General features: G+C 46.9%; 4 protein-coding genes across 4 annotated transcripts; all 4 read right to left on the reverse strand.

Annotated features, from left to right (window-relative positions):
- Positions 1-6,935: 6,935 nt before the first annotated feature.
- BO79DRAFT_206651 (C1 family peptidase) lies at positions 6,936-8,743 on the reverse strand. Its single transcript, XM_025682021.1, has 4 exons — positions 8,522-8,743; positions 8,381-8,469; positions 7,455-8,312; positions 6,936-7,398 (listed from the first exon to the last, which is right to left on the reverse strand). Exons 1-4 carry the CDS (start codon positions 8,646-8,648, stop codon positions 6,964-6,966), a joined length of 1,509 nt encoding a protein of 502 aa, XP_025544655.1. The 5' UTR covers positions 8,649-8,743; the 3' UTR covers positions 6,936-6,963.
- Positions 8,744-10,980: 2,237 nt separating this feature from the next.
- Positions 10,981-11,928, reverse strand: BO79DRAFT_135391 (uncharacterized protein; the record flags this gene model as incomplete). The annotated part of the gene is made up of 1 exon (XM_025678053.1): positions 10,981-11,928. The coding sequence occupies one exon, from the start codon at positions 11,926-11,928 to the stop codon at positions 10,981-10,983; it is 948 nt and encodes a 315-aa protein (XP_025544656.1).
- A 264-nt stretch (positions 11,929-12,192) lies between these two features.
- Positions 12,193-12,880, reverse strand: BO79DRAFT_284336 (uncharacterized protein). Its single transcript, XM_025688240.1, has 5 exons — positions 12,830-12,880; positions 12,712-12,768; positions 12,644-12,659; positions 12,446-12,577; positions 12,193-12,376 (listed from the first exon to the last, which is right to left on the reverse strand). Exons 1-5 carry the CDS (start codon positions 12,839-12,841, stop codon positions 12,342-12,344), a joined length of 252 nt encoding a protein of 83 aa, XP_025544657.1. The 5' UTR covers positions 12,842-12,880; the 3' UTR covers positions 12,193-12,341.
- Positions 12,881-13,427: 547 nt separating this feature from the next.
- Positions 13,428-16,256, reverse strand: BO79DRAFT_186576 (S53 family peptidase; the record flags this gene model as incomplete). Its single annotated transcript, XM_025680480.1, has 9 exons — positions 13,428-13,951; positions 14,032-14,206; positions 14,277-14,452; positions 14,499-14,675; positions 14,723-14,860; positions 14,913-15,109; positions 15,154-15,685; positions 15,738-16,001; positions 16,048-16,256. The coding sequence occupies 9 exons, from the start codon at positions 16,254-16,256 to the stop codon at positions 13,879-13,881; spliced, it is 1,941 nt and encodes a 646-aa protein (XP_025544658.1). The 3' UTR covers positions 13,428-13,878.
- Positions 16,257-19,131: the final 2,875 nt, after the last annotated feature.

A 19,131-nucleotide genomic window follows, 5' to 3' on the forward strand; every position in this document is an offset into this window, starting at 1 on the left:
TGAGCCCGGAGGGGAACCATTCGCATCCGATCATCTTGACAAGACTAACAGTACCTCAGGCTTGTTGTCGGAGAAAGTTTGCAAATCCAGCATATTGGTAAGCCGGGCACAGAGTCTGAGACGTGGTTCGCATACCTCGGACTGCCCAGGCATCCCTTTGCACCAGACATTGACCTCATGGAGGACACCGAGCGACAGACCAGCTTGATGAACGACAACGCAGCACCCACCACAAACCGCTCTGCAAAGTTCCTCGTTTCGAAAAAAACCCACAAATCCGTCGTGAAAGAGAGCGCAGTCTCTAAAAACCAGCATAGAGAGTTTTCACATGTCGACAAACTCTCAGAACCCGTAGAGGGAGAAGCCGGCGGCCTTATGTTCATGCAGCACCATTAATCTCTCCCAAGATCGAGTGACGCATCTGCTTCGTACCAGATACTGCCGACGGCACGCCTGGGGTAATCATCCTCATCCCCCTCCATTGTGTTGTCCCAGCTCTCTTGGCTATAGCGATCCGTGTCGGGACTGTACACTTGCTAGGTCCTTTCCCCGAGAGGTCTTAGTCGTCGCAACCGTCGTCGTCGTAGTTTTTTTTCCATCATCTGCCGGCTGTGCAACTGGCCGTGGCGTCCCGGCCGGAAAATGGAGACAGCTTTCTCTCGTTCTTGCACTGCGTGATGACCAGAAAGCTCTCTTGGAACACGATAGTGGTGGCAACGATCAGTCAGGCAAGGAATATCATTGCCACACTACTGAACCTGCTCATGGTGCGTAACCGTGACTATTCTTATGCATGCTGATTTCAATTTCTGTACGTATCCTGTCCAGAGGCCATCAGGGAGGATGATTTCCTTTAGGAACTGATCTCTATCTTGTGTTCTGAAGAAACTGTATCCATTGCTAGCTTTATGGTCGCCACAATGAGAGCAATGGAAAGTTCTATCTAAAACACATCAGTCGTGATGCGAGTTTGTTCAGGACTGGAGGGCTTACCATTCTTATATATAAGATCCGGCTAAGCGAAACTGAGATCGACCACCCACATTCGTGACCTAAAGCCTTCTCACGAAGTCGGTCTGGAGATAGGGGAACGCTCAGCTCAACTAAACAGCGACTATGGCAGTTCCCCCATGCTAAAATGCTGGGACTTTCGTCAACGAGACATGCTATGGGCGTGTGGGAACACCAAGTTTTGGGTTGTTCGCCCATTCTAGGACCCTTTCAAAGTGGACAGAGTTCTGGCGCGAGAAGACATTCCTAGAGCAGATGGAGTACTAGGGAAACGAACGAAATTATATATTCGAGAGTGGCAAAAATAAAAATTAGGTGAAGCAGTCAGCAATGGTGAAATCAGGACAGTGACCGAGAAAAGTGGTGGCAAATGTTGATTGAATATGATTTGTGTACATGGATTCCCAGAAACGTAGGGAATGAAGAGCTATGGAATATCTATTGCAGGGATTTGATATACTTCACACCCGCGATCCAGTGGTCTAACGACATTGAATATCATAGGTTAATGATCACGAACGCACACACCCTCGCTCGTACCGTCTTTGACAACCCCTACTGGTTGTACGTTGGTTTCTCCAGGAGAAGACAGCGATTGCGTTTCCTTTGGAGGTCCAGATAAACACACTTGATAGATGAGGGATCCCACCCACCAGTTTAATCATTGAAATCTTCGGTTTTGTTCTTTTCCTTGTCGCAGTCACAGGACGCCACACCCTTGCGAGCCGACGGCCACCGAGTGTTCAAACACCGTATGTCTGCCTTTTGTGATGATTTCCAGATACTCGTCCAAGTAACCTGTCGCAGCAACTCGGTCCGCGTTGAAGGGAAGTTAGGCGTCTGATCCGGTAATCTTCAGCCAGATACCAACGACTTCCCATACTTCTGCAGGCAATAGATCCTCCGATCGTCATCATGTTTCATTAAATCCTCTCTTTAAGTCTCGCTCAGCAGCATTTCCCAGTAGAGGTCGCTGAAATTGAGATGGGCAATTCGCCGGTGGTATGGACCTTGACACAGGCTGATATATCGTGAAGATTCATCTTTCCTGAATGATATCGAAGTCATCATCGGACTCCGGATGAAAAGCATGTTCGGCTGGTACTAAGCCATAGCATCGATCCGGAATAGTTAGAAGTAGCGTGCTGAACAAGAGCAGATGCGTGCATCTTATCGAATTGTATATAAGGTTGCTGTTCTGTAATGGCTCAACCAATGCTGGATAGGGTCGAGAAAGGCTCACACCAAGTGGCCTTCTGGTGAGATAAGATTCTGGGCCCGAAGACACGCTATCAAATGTCAAACATTGGATTTGGCTCGAGCAGTGAGTGGTTATATATGGAGACACCCAAACTTCAGTAAGGCCCATAATGTAAGTTGGCCAATGTGAAATGGCCTCGGAGGCGGATTCTCAATATTCAGTTTGACAAGCATCTGCTCTAACCGGAGGAGGAAATTGAGTCTGAAAATGTAGGTCGAACACTTCATAGTAAACACGCACATGAGAGACGGTAGAAACACCCATAAATATGAAATCGAAGCCAGCCTCATCGACTCGATATCTTCTGTGATACCACAACTGAAACCAGGCGTGTCTACTTGGTTGTGTAGGTCTGGAACGTGGTCCTCAGAAAAGCTAGTTCCTTCCTGGGCTGTTTTTCCGACACCCAGAGCCATTCCTGCTTGGTGATGGAGTAAGGACCTGGGTGTCGCACTGGTGCCTTTATATCAGATTTGGCAGGAAGAAGATGAGAAACATATGCTTGCGTTAGCTGACGCCAGCACGCGGCACCGATCCTGCTTGGTGATGGAAAGGCGTTGCAATGGCGATGAGCGATTTATAATCGTCTCTTGGGGCCAAAGCAGGTGAATATCTTTAGAACTGAAATACATGGACTCGAGATATGTCCACCGTTTCTCTAATAGACCGTAAAGAGAGACAAATGTCGACATAAGTCCGTCGAACCGAAGATTGACCTGGCTAGGCCTCTAGACGGCGTAAATAAAACAGCAGAAGAAAACGAGTTTCTTCAGAGTTGGTTTCGGTATCCTGAAGCACCAATAACCCAAGCCAGGTCATATCAGGCGAAGGGACGCTTCGATGGTTCTCGTCCGAGTCACTCGAGAACATTCATATGCCGTGATCCGTCCCGTTCAAATCTGACCAGACCTCTGCATCCCTGGATGAGCATGATTGCCGTTCGAGACCTCCAAGCTGTATCTCCCCAGCTGGATGGAAGGGATGATTGAGTAGACGACCAATAAACTCAAAAAGCCATGGTGCCCGTACATCGATCACACCGATTTACGGCGGTCGGCAGTTCTATTGTCGTCCTTCTGCTTTTTGTTACTCTGTAAATTCTGGGTGCAACCTTCATATTGCGCTTCTGTTTATGCAAGGAGCAGTCATGCATTCTCCGACAATGTTATCTTCGTTGAGCTTGTAGTGAAATGGTTGGATGGGCACCAGTAGGTTTGTTCCCCTTTGCCTATCATCTCCGGTGAGCAGCTCTCTGTACAAATAGAGGGCCTAGGACCATGGCAGTGGATAGCCTTCAGTGTTTCGAAGTTGAATAACGATGTCTGGCGATGGGAGGCAAGTCGTACTTTGCTCAATCACGGGTAACAGCCTGCTCAACTCTTTCATTGTGTAGACCCCGCGCCTTCTTTTTCAAGATGGGAACATTCTCTCTGCGTAGCACGGCTGGGCCCATACCATATTACTCCGATGCCGATTATTTCACATTGCAAGCGCAAGAGGAACTATAGCATGTCTGCGTAGCTGGCCTAGTGCATATCACCAAAGAATGAGGAGCGGGTGAAATGAACATTCGTTCGAGCTCAAAGCCAAGGAAGGGAGCCAATGATGCTTGTGTTCCGTGCTGTAGAGAAGAATGTGAGATTCAATGTGAACGGTGAATGGACTTTGAGCCACGCCATGGTATCTCACTCTGTTTTTGACGGCTTACAAGAAGATATAACCGTCATTGTCGAGAGGCAAGCCTTGATTCCTCGTTGGGAAGGAAAAACATCCAAAGAGAGTCAGTGCGCAACAGCCAGCGTCAATGAGCTCATCAGTATCCATGTTATTGGGATAGGCAAAGGTATTCTAGACTAATCATGCGCAAAAGCCCAAGCCCAAGCATCCGTGCGCTTGTAGATCTTGAATACAGCCAAAGAAAGCGGCCTCATCAAAACTGTTTGAGTATGTTCACCCAGGATAGACGTTCGGGCGACGACGCCAATGAGACATCTATATGTCGGGAAGTGGCTCGGAGGACACCACAAGGCAAACAGCATCATAGGGGTGACTCGATTGCAACAATATCAAAGACACCACCAATGATCTTGTCTTCGTATCCTAGGAGTGGATGTGGCTACGCCACAATCCCGACTATATGAGACCACCTCATGCAAGGCGATGGTTAGAGAAGGATACAACTTGTAGTCGTAGGAAGTGCGCAATGACGCAGATTGAGAGGTGGCTTCACAGTCACCATTGAGGTGCAGGACCCCGCAACAAAGAGGTCAGACGAGCGCAGGAACGAATGTGTTAATTCTCTCAAAGTCATAAACCAACCTTCCCAGCAGTAGAAACAGCAGAAACGGCTTTTGAGTAAGGAAGGTCGGAGATGAGATGTATGACTTATCCCATAGCTCGTATATCCTCCTGCTCATATTTGATATGTTAGTTTATTGAAACAGGCGCAAAATGATGCCCTTTTCAGCTTCTAGAGGCAAGCTCTGCAGTAGAGCCCGCTCAGTCATTTCCATCACGAATCGGAAGATATCGGCGGGAGCGATATGAGTTGACACAATATATATTTCCATCATTCTGAAAGACTCGCAGAACTTTTGTGCCGTTCCTTCCTTGAAGACATGTCGACTGACCCGAATTGGATCTCCTTTGACACATCACTGAACTCAGAGTGGGACGAGGAATGTGTGATATGTAAGGCTCACACTGACTTGGAAGAAACGTGAGATACCATTTCAAATATATCAAGTGTTGTCGTTCGAAAAATTTGGTTTGTGGGTATGCAACCTCAAGGCAATATGTTTGTGCTCGAAGTGCACTGTCGTCAGCCGAGTCTTCAGTACTTCGCAAAGGCAGTATCTTGGAGGGTGCCGAAGAACATCCCCAGGTGCGAGGACATTCTCGAGGAAAAACTTCTTATGATGTTCCGAGAATTTGTGTGCTTTGGCGACCATGCATCATGACCTGGGTGGTCTCTCAGTGTGAGTGGAAGAACAAGTATAGATGCGCAGACTAGCCCGAGGCAATATTCTTTTTACCTTTTCGAGAAACTTGTGTGTTTTAGCGACCAGACATCATAAGCTGTGTGGTCTCAGAGACCACACAAGCAATTTCTGTAGTTGTCAAGGACAAACCACAATGACACAGGGTCAAGATGTACCTCGAAACGTGGTCTGTATTTCAGGATGTACGGTTTAGGAAGGCCGAATTCAATGTCAATATAACCGTCACACTCATCTTCATCACTGAGTGTATGTGCAGAATGCACACAATACATACCGTTTCGACAGCCGGTAGGTCTTGGGAGGTATTCGGTGATATCTCAGAGTAGGAACATACGCCGGGCGACGTAGTTGAGCGTTATATAGTTCACAGAACCTGCAAAGTCAAACCGCTCTCTGTAAGTCGCCTCATACTCAGGATGTTAGACAACAATCGATTTGCCGTAGTGGTGGCCCCCAAAGAGACCCCGGAAGGTCACTTTGTGACTTCCCATTAGGATGGGAGTAGAAAGGCAACGCGTCAGTTGGAAATTGAGACGACATGCGAAAGCAGAACCACGTCGCATCTTCTTCTGCATGGCCGAGATCTTCAATAACTGACAATATAGTGAACAACAATGAATGTAATTCCCAGATGTTGGTCGGAGAGCAGAGAACATATTCTCAGGGAAATCTACCAAGAGGAAGCTCGAACGACATGGTGACTATATTGCATTCTTCTCATGAGACTGGACCATGCTCTTTTTGTGAGAAAGAAGGAAGACGCTTATCATTTATGACAATGAATCAGCTCGATCTCCACTGCCAGCTCAACGGAGCAAATGACTTAGGAAGTGTCTCTGGCAATTGAGGAAGTGAGATATGCGTCACTAGCTATGGACTTGCAAGGTTTGTTTCCCCGCCATTGTCGCCATGGAAATGGCCGACATTGGCATGGGGAGGTTGTTCCTGACTTGAATATATAGTATTGCTCTGTATTGATTGGAGAGAAGGAATGAGGAGCAACAGAGAATAGGATGGTGGCGCCTCTTATAGTTCTTGGACCGGTCTGGGATATGGCGTTTGCCGTGAGTTTGAAGTCAAATATGGGAAAGTTCCGTTCACATATTCTATACTGGAGACATGGTAATCTCTTAGAGGATGTGTAGAGAGTGGAATATCCCGAGAAGATTCTCTAGGAACTTGCGAGTTTATATAGCTAAGAAATCAACCTTATTGGATTCACCTAAGTACTGCACCATCAACACAATTCGAATTCCAATTCGCATTGATAGATGCTACGTGAAGTAAAGACGGGAGACGTAAGTGATCCACTTGATATCATCTTCACGGAGTAGACTGGCGCTAAAGTGCTATAGATTGACTGCACTGCACCTAGATACCTCGAGTTTGTTTGGGAGGAGTACTGCTCACAAAACAATCATCATTCACTCGAACTGTACATCCAACGCTAATCGGCTCAGGCTGTTTGTCCTGTACCACGAGAATATTTTAATATTATTGGTTAGACGCTATGTTTAGCCTGAGCGGATATTCGATGATATCCCGTCACTTTCATCGCTTAGCCGTCACTCTCATCAGTTATCTGCACCTATTCACGGTTCGTGCAGGATATCAGTATCGCAGATGAGAAAATGAATTTGACATAAATGATTTGTCATTGCGCCGGACTTAATACTAGAAATAGCGAGTTCAAGCCAACACGCCCATCGGGTCCCACCTGGGCAAGACCTTCGGACTCTGGTCTAAAATTGCGCGCACTTCACTCGAAACAAAGTCCGAGTCCACCACGGCCTGAAGTGTATATTCATCCATCCAGCGATCTGTCATTACAAACCAGCCCTTATCACCAGCAGCTTCGCCCCACGAATTCTCGACACGCCAGCGCACCGGCTTTCCATCTTCGATATGCACACCTGTGATGACCATGGCATGGGTCATTGCTGATTCTCCGCTCACCAGCCTCTGGGCTTTGCTCATTCCCAAGGAGATATTGAATCCCAGGGTGAGGTCCATGATGTCAAGATCCATGATTCCCAGCGTACTATTGCTGAATTTACCTACGTCACAACCGAAGAACACCGGATGACCGGCTTTGAGCATTGAGATGACCGCTTTCTTGAGGATCTGTGATAGCAGCGTGTTAGTGAGAAGGAATCGAAGAAGATGATATGTTCACGTACCTTCATCTCCACATTGGCATACGTGAGTGGTCGTCCTTCCAGCACATTTCCTAGCCTCTCCACTGTCAACAGTCTGTTATACTCATTGCGCGGATCATTGACCAAGCTGAACAGGCGCGCAGGAGCGACGCTGCCCTTCCTCACAGCTCCCAGGCTCGTGGCCTGACGAGCAAACTCCCGTGGGGTGAGTCTAATTTCTTTAGACTTCCCCTCAGCATCATAATACTGCCACACAAACGTCTCATCAGGACTAGGAGGGGGTCCCAGCAGAAGAGTAACCATCGAGTGGATCTCCTTCAAGAACCGCTCCTTAGCATCCGCCAAGCCGGCAGCATCACCACTACGCACCAGGCGTCTCAACACAAGCGCCTGCTCACGCAACTTAGCCGTGACCAACCAATTCATCTTGGAGCTATTCTGCGCATGGTATGCATCCGGATACAGATCATGCGGGACGAGACCATACTTCTCAATCAAGTTGACGACCATGTCCCACTGGCCGCCATCACTGACGGGGTCTTCGAGGAGTTTCTGGACCAGACGACCAGAAAGGTCCTCGTCAGCAGTGGTAATAATCTGCTCAAAGAACCAGTTCGCCTTCTCCAGCTTGTCCCAGTAAAACAGGTATGCTTGGCTCAGCTCAAAGTCCTTCAGGTTATACACCTTCATCAACGGCACTCGGTATACGTTAGTCGATGCGAAGAGCCAGCATCGGCCGGAGGATCGCTGGTTCGTGATCGGGGAGCCTTCGATGGGAACTTTGATGTTGAAGATGTGGAGGTCAGATTGGAGAGCGGGGCGGTTGGCTAGCACTTCTGTGTAGGGTTGGCTGGCGAGACTAGATATGGCAAGACGGTTCTGTTGTTATCCGTGAACAGAGTTAGTTTGGTTACGAATGAGAGAGCTGGACGGGTTGCTACACTTGCCTTGGCATTGCCCAGTAAGGTCTCGTTCCAGTCTTGGACGTGCTGGAGGGAGAGAGTGAAAGTGCGTTCGCGCACATGGTATGGTGGTGCTATGATTATCAGCATATGTCCTATCTAAGACAGAAGCGGGTGCTTTCGTACGAGGCTGGGTTGACTCCTTTGTGTAGAGTGGCAGAGAGCAAGTATCGGCATCTTCAACCCACTCGCGGTGCGAGCGCTTTTCCTCGCTATGGCTAATGGGCTCTGGCTTGGAATAACTGGCACCCATGGTGACTGGATACGATGTCTAGTAGAACCGAAACAGAAATGAAGATATATGGGTGCCTTTGGGGGGAAACGAGGGAAGATGACCGATAAGGAAACAGACAGGCAGGCGGAAGTGGTCATTCATAAACGTGAAGGACCCGGGGAGCCAGCGAGCGGGGAATCGAACAGCGCAGGATAAGATATAGGCGTTCTATTGGCCTGGCGGGCAAGGGATTATCGGCTGATTGTTGATAATTGGCTGCTCTGGCGGCTAAGCAAGGCTTAACGCTCGGACGGGGCAACCAAGGATGATCACATTCTCGGCGTGAATTCCGACATGTGGCAAGGTTGCCTTTTAGCCCTACTGATATCTAAGGCATCAAATTTACTTACACTACTAAGCAAATGATCGATCGCACATGGTCTGGAGATCAGGAATATGATATCCGCATTAGTTTAGCATAACGACGGTTGTTGATCGTCGTGACTAGCTACGCGATAAATGGCCATGAAGCCGGCGACCATCAAGATGTTTTTGTATGTATCGGCAATACTAGTACAGCTCTGTTGATGAAATGTGCTCAACGAAGTAAATATCCAAACCATAAGACACAATCCTAATTTTTTCCCCTACTAGGGACATACATGCATACGAGCTTGTCTTGGTTTCATCCCGTGAACTGGAGACTATTGGACCCCAGCACCACGTTAAAGTGCAAGCTCATCGCTGGGGGTAAGTAGGGAAGTAGATAACACTATATGGCGGGAGGTACGCACCTATACCTACGACTTGCGACGGCAATCTCTAGCCCTTTTCCTCTTTTTCTCCCCTGCTTCGTCGTAGCTCTCTCCTCGCCTTCCGATCTGTCAGCCCTTAGCTGAATACACTGCGAGCACCTTGAAGAACCATAGGCGCTATGCCTGAGAGCAGGGGTAAGGTCTCTAGCAGGCCTTGAAAGGAATATGTACGCTGACCGGCGGCAGCCCAGGATATGACTTGTTCGGTAACAGTCCATTATCTTGCAAATGGAGTGCTGATACCGGCAAGATCTTGCGGAAGCGAAATCTGTCCACATCGAGCTTCTCGTTTTCGGGGTCATGAGATACTCGGATCCCCAACTCTCTACGCTTTCCGCCATATTCAGTGCCATGACTTGGTGCTAGGGTCAGTCTTCCACGAATTGTACGACAACTCGGAGATCCTGTCTCGAAGCTGGCCCACCCTTATCCGCGGGCGAAGACTTAGGATGGAAGCAGCCTCACGGATCTCCGGGCCCCCTTCCCAGCGTTTCGAAAACCGTTGTCGTGAGATCTTTACGGCCTTGTGAAGGCCTCAGACTTGTCAAAGCACCATACCGCGGGGTATGCCGACCCTTTGTTCATATCTCAAGTCTGATACATCCGGCGCTTGGCAGCTAAGGAGTATAAGCATGGGCTGAAGCGTAATTTCGAAGAACGGAATAACATACAGGAACAATAACACGGAAGTTTGTAGAGGGACAGTGATGAATCGATCATCTGATAAACGATGGACAAGTAACAGTAATTGGGCGAACGAGATGTAAGAAATGAAATGCCCAAATACTAGCTGAACAGCTGGTAAATAGCTAGCAAATTATACAGCCCGCCTGGTGAGGCCAACGAGGACAAATTGAGCCCGCGATGAAGTGAGTTGAGGCATAGATGCTTAATGAAGGAAATGAAGGCGAGGAAGTGCGGTGAAAAGGACATGTTTTTCTGCGTAGCATTGTGATGCGACAGAAGGTGCGATGAGGGTGTGGAAAGTCCGATGTCAGGAACTGGCACTGAGACGAAACTGGGAAAGAGCACCTATGTGTCACAATAACCAGATTTGCAGAATACTGCTCACCACGTCCTTGTATGTACATGAGTGTAGACACTACTAACAGATATCACCAGGATGATGAGTGCTCCCAACATCTGTACCTAATCATATAATCATCTATAAGGAAAATAGTATTGACTCTAGCATAGTTGTAGTTAGAACCGTATCAGGTCCTTGCTATCTAAATGTTTCTAATAGTGCGAACAGGAGTCCCAAAAAACAAAGCAAGCATGGGCACCTATCCGGTGACTCTCGCTCATTAGTAGTTGCCCACATTTGTGCGCCTGAAAAGGTCGAATATCTTGCTCAACGTCAGCCTTCCAGTAGGGCCAAATACACCGCATGTCTAACAGTCAGATAACCAACTCCATCGAGTTGTAGATAAATACATATGAGAAGCCAGAAGGGACTAAATCCTCCAGTCCGAGATTGTCCAATAAGGCGGTCGCCTCAAGACTGCGAATCGTGAATACAGGCCTCATATGGCGCAGTGATTCTTCTCCGGGCTTCATGCCCTATGCGTCATTGTGTCGACAAGGTATATCTGCTGCTCATGGCGCATGAGTGATAAAGTACGCCCGGGAACCTGAAGGAACCGATAATCCACCCAGAGATTGAAAAAGTCGTCTCTGTGGTTCAGCAGGCCCGCTATACCATTGAAGGTACGGACTATATCATCGTATTCGGGATTCTGACTGTAGACCGCGTTGTTAGAGGTGACAAAACCTTCTGACATGATAAACGCAGTTGCATAGTTGGCAAACGCCCAGTCAGCTGCTACAACCATTTCCTCTGTGTCTTGAATGATCTCAAACCTTCTAACGCGGGATAGACGACAAAACGGCAATAAAACTTCGTTGAAGTCGTATCCAAGTCCGTTCTTGCAAAAGGTCGAGTTAACTTGGCCGTTCCTGATCCAGTCAACGCCATTATGCTTGCGTAGGCAAATCGCCATAGATATAATAGCCTCTGGAGTAGATCCAAGTTGATGTAATCTCTCGTACACCGGCTCACTCCGATATTTGTAGTGTGGGTTTTCCCGATCACAGTACTTTCTCGAGTCGTCGATAGTGCACAGCATTTGAGTTAGTTTCGATATTTTCTCCCAGAGCAAGATAAATTGGCCGCAGTCGTCAGGGTCAGGCGCATATATGTGAAGAACAAGTTCAAGTTTATCGTACGGTACCCTTGCCAGATTACTGAATTTGTTATAATCTCGTCTTCCGATCACCCACTTCACACGTAGTAGTTTACAGCGAATCTCGATCCACGGATCTTCGAAAGTTGGGAAAAGATGGATGTCAAATGTATCGTAAAGACGGTCGGCTATATCATGATAGATTGCCTGACTGGTTCGAAGGATCGCAAGGGAGCCCTCCTTAACAAGATTCTCCCAGATGAGTAAGCGTATTTCGGATGGCAAAAAGATGAAATGACCAAACGGTGAAGCGCTCATGGTGAATGTTGGCTGATATTCCTGATTGATGAAGATGTTAAGAGAGTTGTACTTGGCAATGTAGGCTATGGCGGAGACGAAAAGTAGAAACGGGAAAGTCATGTTCATCGTGACATCAAAATGTCAAATCAGCGCCTAGATTCGAAGAGTCTTGAAGACATCATGACGGTTTCTATGACACAAGAGAAGGAATAATTCGTAGACCGTTTGGCAGCTCAGACACCATATGCCATCATAACTATATCTACCATGACTTTTGATTAACCGCGGTACGGCCCAACACGATTTACGCAGGCTTTACTATACAGTACTTGATGTTCCACATATCCTCGCTAGAATCCACATAGAATTCATCAGCCAGTAGATAGAATCTCTTTTACTCACATGCAAAAGCTACACATCACATGTGGCCCTCATTTCATCATACTGTTCATCTTCTTCCAGACACCTACGCGACTTCGCATTAGCCCGGGCATGATACCAAAGACAAGTATAGAGGAATGTGGACTTTACGTACTCTCAAAAGAGACAAATCCAGTCTTGTCTTCATCATAGAAGTTGAACATGGCCTCCAACTGCATATCGTTCAGTTGGCTGCCGCTGCTGCTGCCTTTCACGGCGTTCTTGAACTCGGGAAGAGCGAGCTTTCCTATTCAAATACATGCAGCATTAGTATTGAGAAGCCACTAATAATCACGTTAGATGTGGTATTTACCTTCGCCGGATTTATCCTGCATTCCTTGTTAGTATCTAATAACCCAGATAATTTTAGGTACGACTTACCGCCTGCTGGAAGAGAGCCTTCAGCTCATCGTAAAAGCCCTGGGTTCCCTTGGATTCCTGCATAATCAGGATGAGTCTATGGCAAGGAGTAATACACCTAAAAATAGCAGGTACTAACCGAAGCAGACATTTTGTATATTCTGAGAGTTGTTAATTACTAGTAAGTATGAAAATGGATGTGTTAAGCACGGCCAGATCGATGTCGTGGAATTTTTCATCTCCACTTTTCCTTCTCGGATGCGCGACACTCACTCGCTGAAGGGGCGACCCACTTGCTTATTTGGGTCAAAACCATGGATTAAGTTGACGACCGATATTCCCTTCATGCATATGCCCTACTATTGAGTGAGTGACGCCAACGTAAGAAGAGTATCTATAGAGGGTCTGATATTCGAATTATTCATACTCCTGCATTCTTCTTCTCGGAGATTTTCGCTCTCCCACTATCCACTGTACCGTGTATACCCCACGGTTTATGGAGACTACTAACGCACCTGTGACACAATTGCGTATATTATGTAGTCAGAGGGAATTACTCGGCATGGTAATCGTGTGCTCAACTCCCCATGTCACTTATCTCTCTGTCCTTTCGTGGATGTTAGTCTTGCTCTGCAGTTCAAATTCGACACTCTGGGTAGGACTAGTAGTAAGATGCCTGTGTAAGGACTCTGCGACCGTGCATTGATCGTAAATTTTCTGCGCAGAAGTAGTCTCTTGAAAAGTCTTGATTGACTAAACTATTCACATTTTGTATATTCATATCTGTTTGTATGTGAAGAAGGGTCCTACTGGCAGGTTGTTTTACCTGGTTAGAACCGCTCAACAACACAAACCCAACCCAGTTAATCACTTCCCAATATAGCATCAATTGAGCGATATACAAAGTACTCTCTGCGTTCCAGAAAAATCAATAACGCCAAAACATTGGTCCGTGCCAATGTAATGACCGATAAGAAAAGTAAGCATCAGGATCAGGATCAGCAATCTTGGCACGAACATCCCCGGCGGACCTGCGTCGGAACCCCGGTGACACGATAAGCAGCCGTCTGCAGGATGCATGGGATGTGACCAACATCACTGCGGGGCTCTTGAAGAAGTGTCTCACATTGCTAATCAGTTATCAATCTTGCCTCACTTTCTTTCCTCCGAACACGGTCGAATCCCCCATTACGGTAGGTTCAGGAACACGTCCAGCAACTTCGGGAAGTTGGGCGTTCCGAGACCGCTGACGGGGTCCCATCTTTTTTCACCGATTATTAGCACATCTCCTCATATAAAGCATGGTTATAGAAAAGAAGACAAAAGAAAGGAAATACATACCCAGGGGCAGTATAGAATCCCTCCGTTCCACAACCCGGATTCGACCCATTCGTGATATCGTTCAGTGCCCACGCATTCCGGTACAGAACCGGGTTCAGGAAGCCCAGTGGGCCCTTTCCTGCCGCGATACGTTTCTCGATAATGCGGTTAATCACGGAGGAGAAGATCGGAGTGCCTTTGTGTAATTGCATTTAGTAATTGGATTAGGACGGAGATTGGTGGATGTGAATGGGGTAGTGACGCACTAGCACTTGTTCCACCCTCGAGGATGAATTCTCCCGCGTTGTATTCGGCAATGTTGTCGCCGTTCGCTGCGACGTCGGGGTACCCGCGTCCCAGGCGATTGTAAATTCCGCCGTTTTTGCCGAAGCTGGCGTTGCCTTCGTAGTAGGGGTAGGGTGGGTTGTGGTTTTTGAAGTACCTGATTTTTGTTAGACTGGAGCACATTTTAGATCGGAAGAACGTACTCTGCGACTGCTTCGGCTTGGTAGTCTGGAATAGTGTAGATGTTGCTGAAGCCACCGCCGGAGGAGTACGCGATCGAGTAAGGGTGGCCGGCCGGGTCGACGACGGCGCTTTCCCCATCCGCGATGGTCTTTCCGGGGTAAAGCTTCGTGGCGCCGACGTTGGTCACGTAGGGGCAACTAGCAAAATTAGACATGGCTTTCGAATAAAACAAAGGCGCTCATACGAGTTAGGGAATGCGGGACTGAAGATGGTCCCGTTTCCGAGACAGCCGTTGGTCGAGTCATCGCCTGGGGGACCTGCGACGCCGTCATCGCCAGAAGCGAAGAGGATGGAAGTTCCTTGGAGCCCGAGTTTCAAGAATCTATTGCTCGTGTTAATTTGGCACTGCGCCAGTAGGGGTGAGAGATTCATACTCATTGCATTGCCGCTGCTGATAGTAAGCAGGAAGGTCCGCCTCCTGGCCACCATAAGAGACGGAGATCACGTTCGTGGGCTTGTAAACACCACACATCAACTGTCCCTTGTATCCACCCGTGGAATTGTCCGGATAGGTTGGATCGAGGGTCGGGCTGTCTCCGCATTCTCCGTAGGCACAATATGTGCAGTATGACTGAATCGTTAGCTTAATACCAAAAGTCCAGTGAGCCAACTTACCCCATCGACGGCATCAAGGAAAGTGTTAAAGAAGCCATCCGTTTCAATCTCTCCACTAGCATAGTTAGAGTCATCTGTCTGATAGAGCGTAATGGTCTGAGGATAGACGATTGGATACGCGAGCTGAAAGTCCAAATCAGACTCCGCACCAGCATCAGCAACAGGAACGGGCGCTGACGCTCCATCGATAAATGCCGGCTTAGGGTGTGTCCCTTTCGGGATGTACGGAGTGAAGTTGCGGAAAAAGAGATCCAGATCTTCCTGGGCGTAGTAGTCTCCTTCTTCGAAGATTCCAAGCGAGTTGCTGGCGCTGACGTTGGCGCTTGCATGAGGAATCTTGTACAGAGCGGCAACACAAGCGGGAGTAATAACCTCGTCGCAAGTGCTGAGAGACGTCGCGTTAACTGATGTCTGCTTCAAGGGCTTGTACTTCTTGGTGTGCTTGGCAGATGGTCCCTTGGAGGTTAACGGCAGAAGGACTCCAGGTTTAACGAAATCAATGTGTTGTTGGATTTTCTGCGGGACGCGGTACCTAATTGTCTGTTATTATACATTAAGTCTCAGGCATTGGAATGGGAGCATACTCTTCCGCTGCTAGAGCTTTGAAACCGGAGACCTTGTCGGTGTAGTGGTAGTACTTGGTGTGGAGGAGGCTTTCCGCTTCTTTGGTAGTTGCATCAAACACAATCCAACCTTGGTTTTGGGTGTGGATCAAACGAGACTCGTCCACACCGGATTCAATAAGCCAGTTTCGCACCGCATCAACAGTCTCATTTGACGGTGCAAAAGCGCTGTGTACCTCTTCTTGAGTCCAGAATTTGCCGTAATTAGGCGACACAGAATCGGACCTGACTAGTTAGTCGGAATATTTCATGAGGCAGGGAATCAACATACACGCTCATGAGATACTCATACGCGCGATCAAGATTGCTCTGTGTCAGACCAATGCGCACCAAGACATGCTCAGTGCCATTGACCCGCCCAATCTTCTCCCATTTCGATGGTGTACCAGATCGCTTCTCATGAATGACATGATCGGAGGTTGGCAAGGCCAGTGCAGAGACCGCGAGAGTCACACTGCAAAGTGTTGAGAAGAACCTCATACTGACTCCTTATCCCGTCTGTACTCTTCTCCAGTGCAAGAGTAGTGGTGACCAACACATTCCGGCAACCTTCTCTTTATGTTGGATAGCCTCCGACGCAACCCCGTATACACTCCGACGGGGTTGCATCCTTTCGGCATCCAATTCATACTAGTATTAGGGCACGGGAACTAGCAACGCCTCACTTCCGTGAGGAGAACAGACCCTTATCGGACCATCGTGAATATATAATTATGTAACTAAATGTATCTTATCCACCATTGCGACCAATAATGTCCGGAGATGAGTGAAGGATAATTAAATCTCTTGCTTTTAGATGTCAATGGCACCATGTGAGTGCGGACACCTGACGGGTGGTTGATTAATCGGAGAGGGGTACCCATGCATGCACGGGATAATAGCTATCATATACTGCCCTGTCATGCCTAGCAAACCCAGCTATTTGCAGGTCAATTTACGTTGGCTGTCAGATTGACGGGTTTGACCGCTATTCATCGTTATTGAAAGGAAGGCGTCGCCGAGAATAGATAGTAGATAACGGTGGATCGAGGTCTGGAAATCGCTAGGAAGATTGGATGTCGTCTTGTGGATGAGAAGGAGCCATTATGAGGGGATAATTACCACCCTACACAGGACTGAGGGATTCCTATCTACTATCTATCCATCTGCGCTTGAAATATTTGTTGGGCATTTGGTGTCTAAATTTTCGATTACAGTGTAATTTTACCAGACTTTTGAAGTCGCCTTCCTTTTCCGCTCTAGTACGCCGGGTATTAGCGCATCGGACAAAATTGATTTTTGAGACAGCCGTAGCCCAGCTTTTGCTCTGTGGCAACAGCTCGGGAGGTGAAGTGTGCATATACTAAAGTGCGTGGCATGTGTAAATGTTCCGGGGAAAATTGAGAAATAGAGGACAGTATTGCCCCAAGTGATCTTCTGTCAGAGCTTAGAATATATTTTATCAACGTGCGTACATAACAAAAGGTATAAAATGAAGATAGGGAGGTACAGTTCTTATTATAATATCTGGAAATATGAATTAATTCTCCAATTTCTCATAGGCAAGGGAGACATGATTTTAGTTAGGAAAGTTTGCTAAGAGGTAATTCATTTAATTAGCTTCACGGTAAACAAGTGAATATCTAAACTGGTAAGGATCTTGGCCACTATGGATAAGTTACAGCAGGTAAGCGGTTAGAGGCTCTTTGTAGCTTAATTATACTCGTTAAAATTCGTCCTCCATGAGAGATGGAGAAGAGTGGTACAGATAGGTAAACATTTAGCAGGGATTCCTTGGGAAAATATACCCGACTGCTAGGCGTGTTCATAGGATGACCCGTAAATCTTTCTAATATCCAGATAATGCATATTAATTCTTGATAATTATAGCAGCCCCAGTCTCATTTATCAATATATTAGCAATTTGGCCACGGTATTTAGGAAATCTTATAGATTAAGATTTAAAACCTGGATGAGAGACCACAGCGTGTGTAATTATACCTTATTCCGTGCAATTATTCTTAGTACTACGAGCAATATTAGAATATTATTTATTGTAATGGAACACAAGTCTCTATATATATTTGAATTCTCTATTGACTACACTGATTATAAGGATGTAACTGTGCAAGTATCGCTATTTATATCCATAAATCTTAATAGTTTGTGGGAGGAACACACTCGTCGTCCTAGAGCTATGATTAGTTGAGAGTATATCTAATAGAATTATTATATAATTTATATTATTCAGGACATATCCCGTTATGCATCGACACCCGATAGTATATTCAAGTCGGCAGGCCGGAGTCAGGTTATCACATGTTGCAGGACAAGGTGTACTGTATTCTGTATAATCCTGATTGGGTCCCTAGATAAAACTTCTTAGCCTTGAAATTAACATGGGATGAGAGTATCAGGTACATACACATTGGGCAGCAGCCAGGAGCGGAGTGCCCAGAAGGCCAAGGACAAAGAGGAATAAAAATGTCTTTATAGTGCTTTATGGGTCTTGTGTAGAAGGATCTTCGTGTTCCTGATGAGTGTGCTTCAAAATAGAGGATTCGACTAGCAGAGTATGGAGCAAGTTAGCTGTATTTATAGATTTGAAAAGCACCATGCCCAGCATGACGTACTTAGTCTGGATATACTAGTATGGTTCTCAGAAATCCATTATATGTAATTACATAAACAATGCTTAAAGATCGTCAGTGTTATCAGTGGACCTTAGATTTCTGCTAATCCACTTATAATCTAGAATATTCTACTTGCTTGAAAAGAAGCAGTAGTGCTCGTAACATATTTGTTTTCACACTCAGCTAAACTATATTGAGAATTTCAGACGATGCGTATCTAAGGGTTGTTAGTGTTATTAGTGGACCTCCCATCTCCTTACTCGTCACTCCTGGTTTGACTTGATTGGTTTTGCTAGGAGGTCCCAGATAAGGGCCTGGTTCATTCTCGAGCTTTCTCATGTAAGCAACACTGCATCACTATCATACCTACAAAACAAAAGCTCTCCACTTATCAAGAGTCCATTGGCCTTCTTCAGGTCTGAGGAGACCAGCTATCAAGTAAGTGTTTTCTTCTTTGTGACAAAGTCTCGTCATTGGGGTGGGTATTCTGTCGATCATCAGAGGCATGTTGTACAGATGCCACTAGTCTATAACCAGGTGCAGCAGACTCATCCTTGGGTACCCAGCCTCCTCGATCCCACCAGTAGCGTATGAAGAATGGTAGCCAGTCGTTCATTGCCCCTGTTGTGTGACATTCTTATAACAAAAAGAAACGATAGCAGAGATATGTGCACCCGTGACAGAGTTCAATTGCTTTTCCTACCCCGCTCCTTATCCGCTATAACAGGAACAAATAAGACCGC

Source organism: Aspergillus costaricaensis (assembly GCF_003184835.1).
Source record: "Aspergillus costaricaensis CBS 115574 unplaced genomic scaffold BO79scaffold_2, whole genome shotgun sequence".
In the NCBI taxonomy this organism is placed as follows: Eukaryota; Fungi; Ascomycota; class Eurotiomycetes; order Eurotiales; family Aspergillaceae; genus Aspergillus; species Aspergillus costaricensis.

Excerpts from the sequence above, each read along its gene's own strand:
- BO79DRAFT_206651 (XM_025682021.1), bottom strand. The coding sequence starts at position 8,648 with ATGGGTGCCAGTTATTCCAAGCCAGAGCCCATTAGCCATAGCGAGGAA. Across the intron at positions 8,313-8,380 it reads CCTTACTGGGCAATGCCAAG|AACCGTCTTGCCATATCTAG; the intron begins GCAAGTGTAGCA and ends GGATAACAACAG. Across the intron at positions 7,399-7,454 it reads ATGCCAATGTGGAGATGAAG|ATCCTCAAGAAAGCGGTCAT; the intron begins GTACGTGAACAT and ends CTGCTATCACAG.
- BO79DRAFT_284336 (XM_025688240.1), bottom strand. Across the intron at positions 12,377-12,445 it reads TGGATTTGTCTCTTTTGAGA|GTGTCTGGAAGAAGATGAAC; the intron begins GTACGTAAAGTC and ends GAAGTCGCGTAG.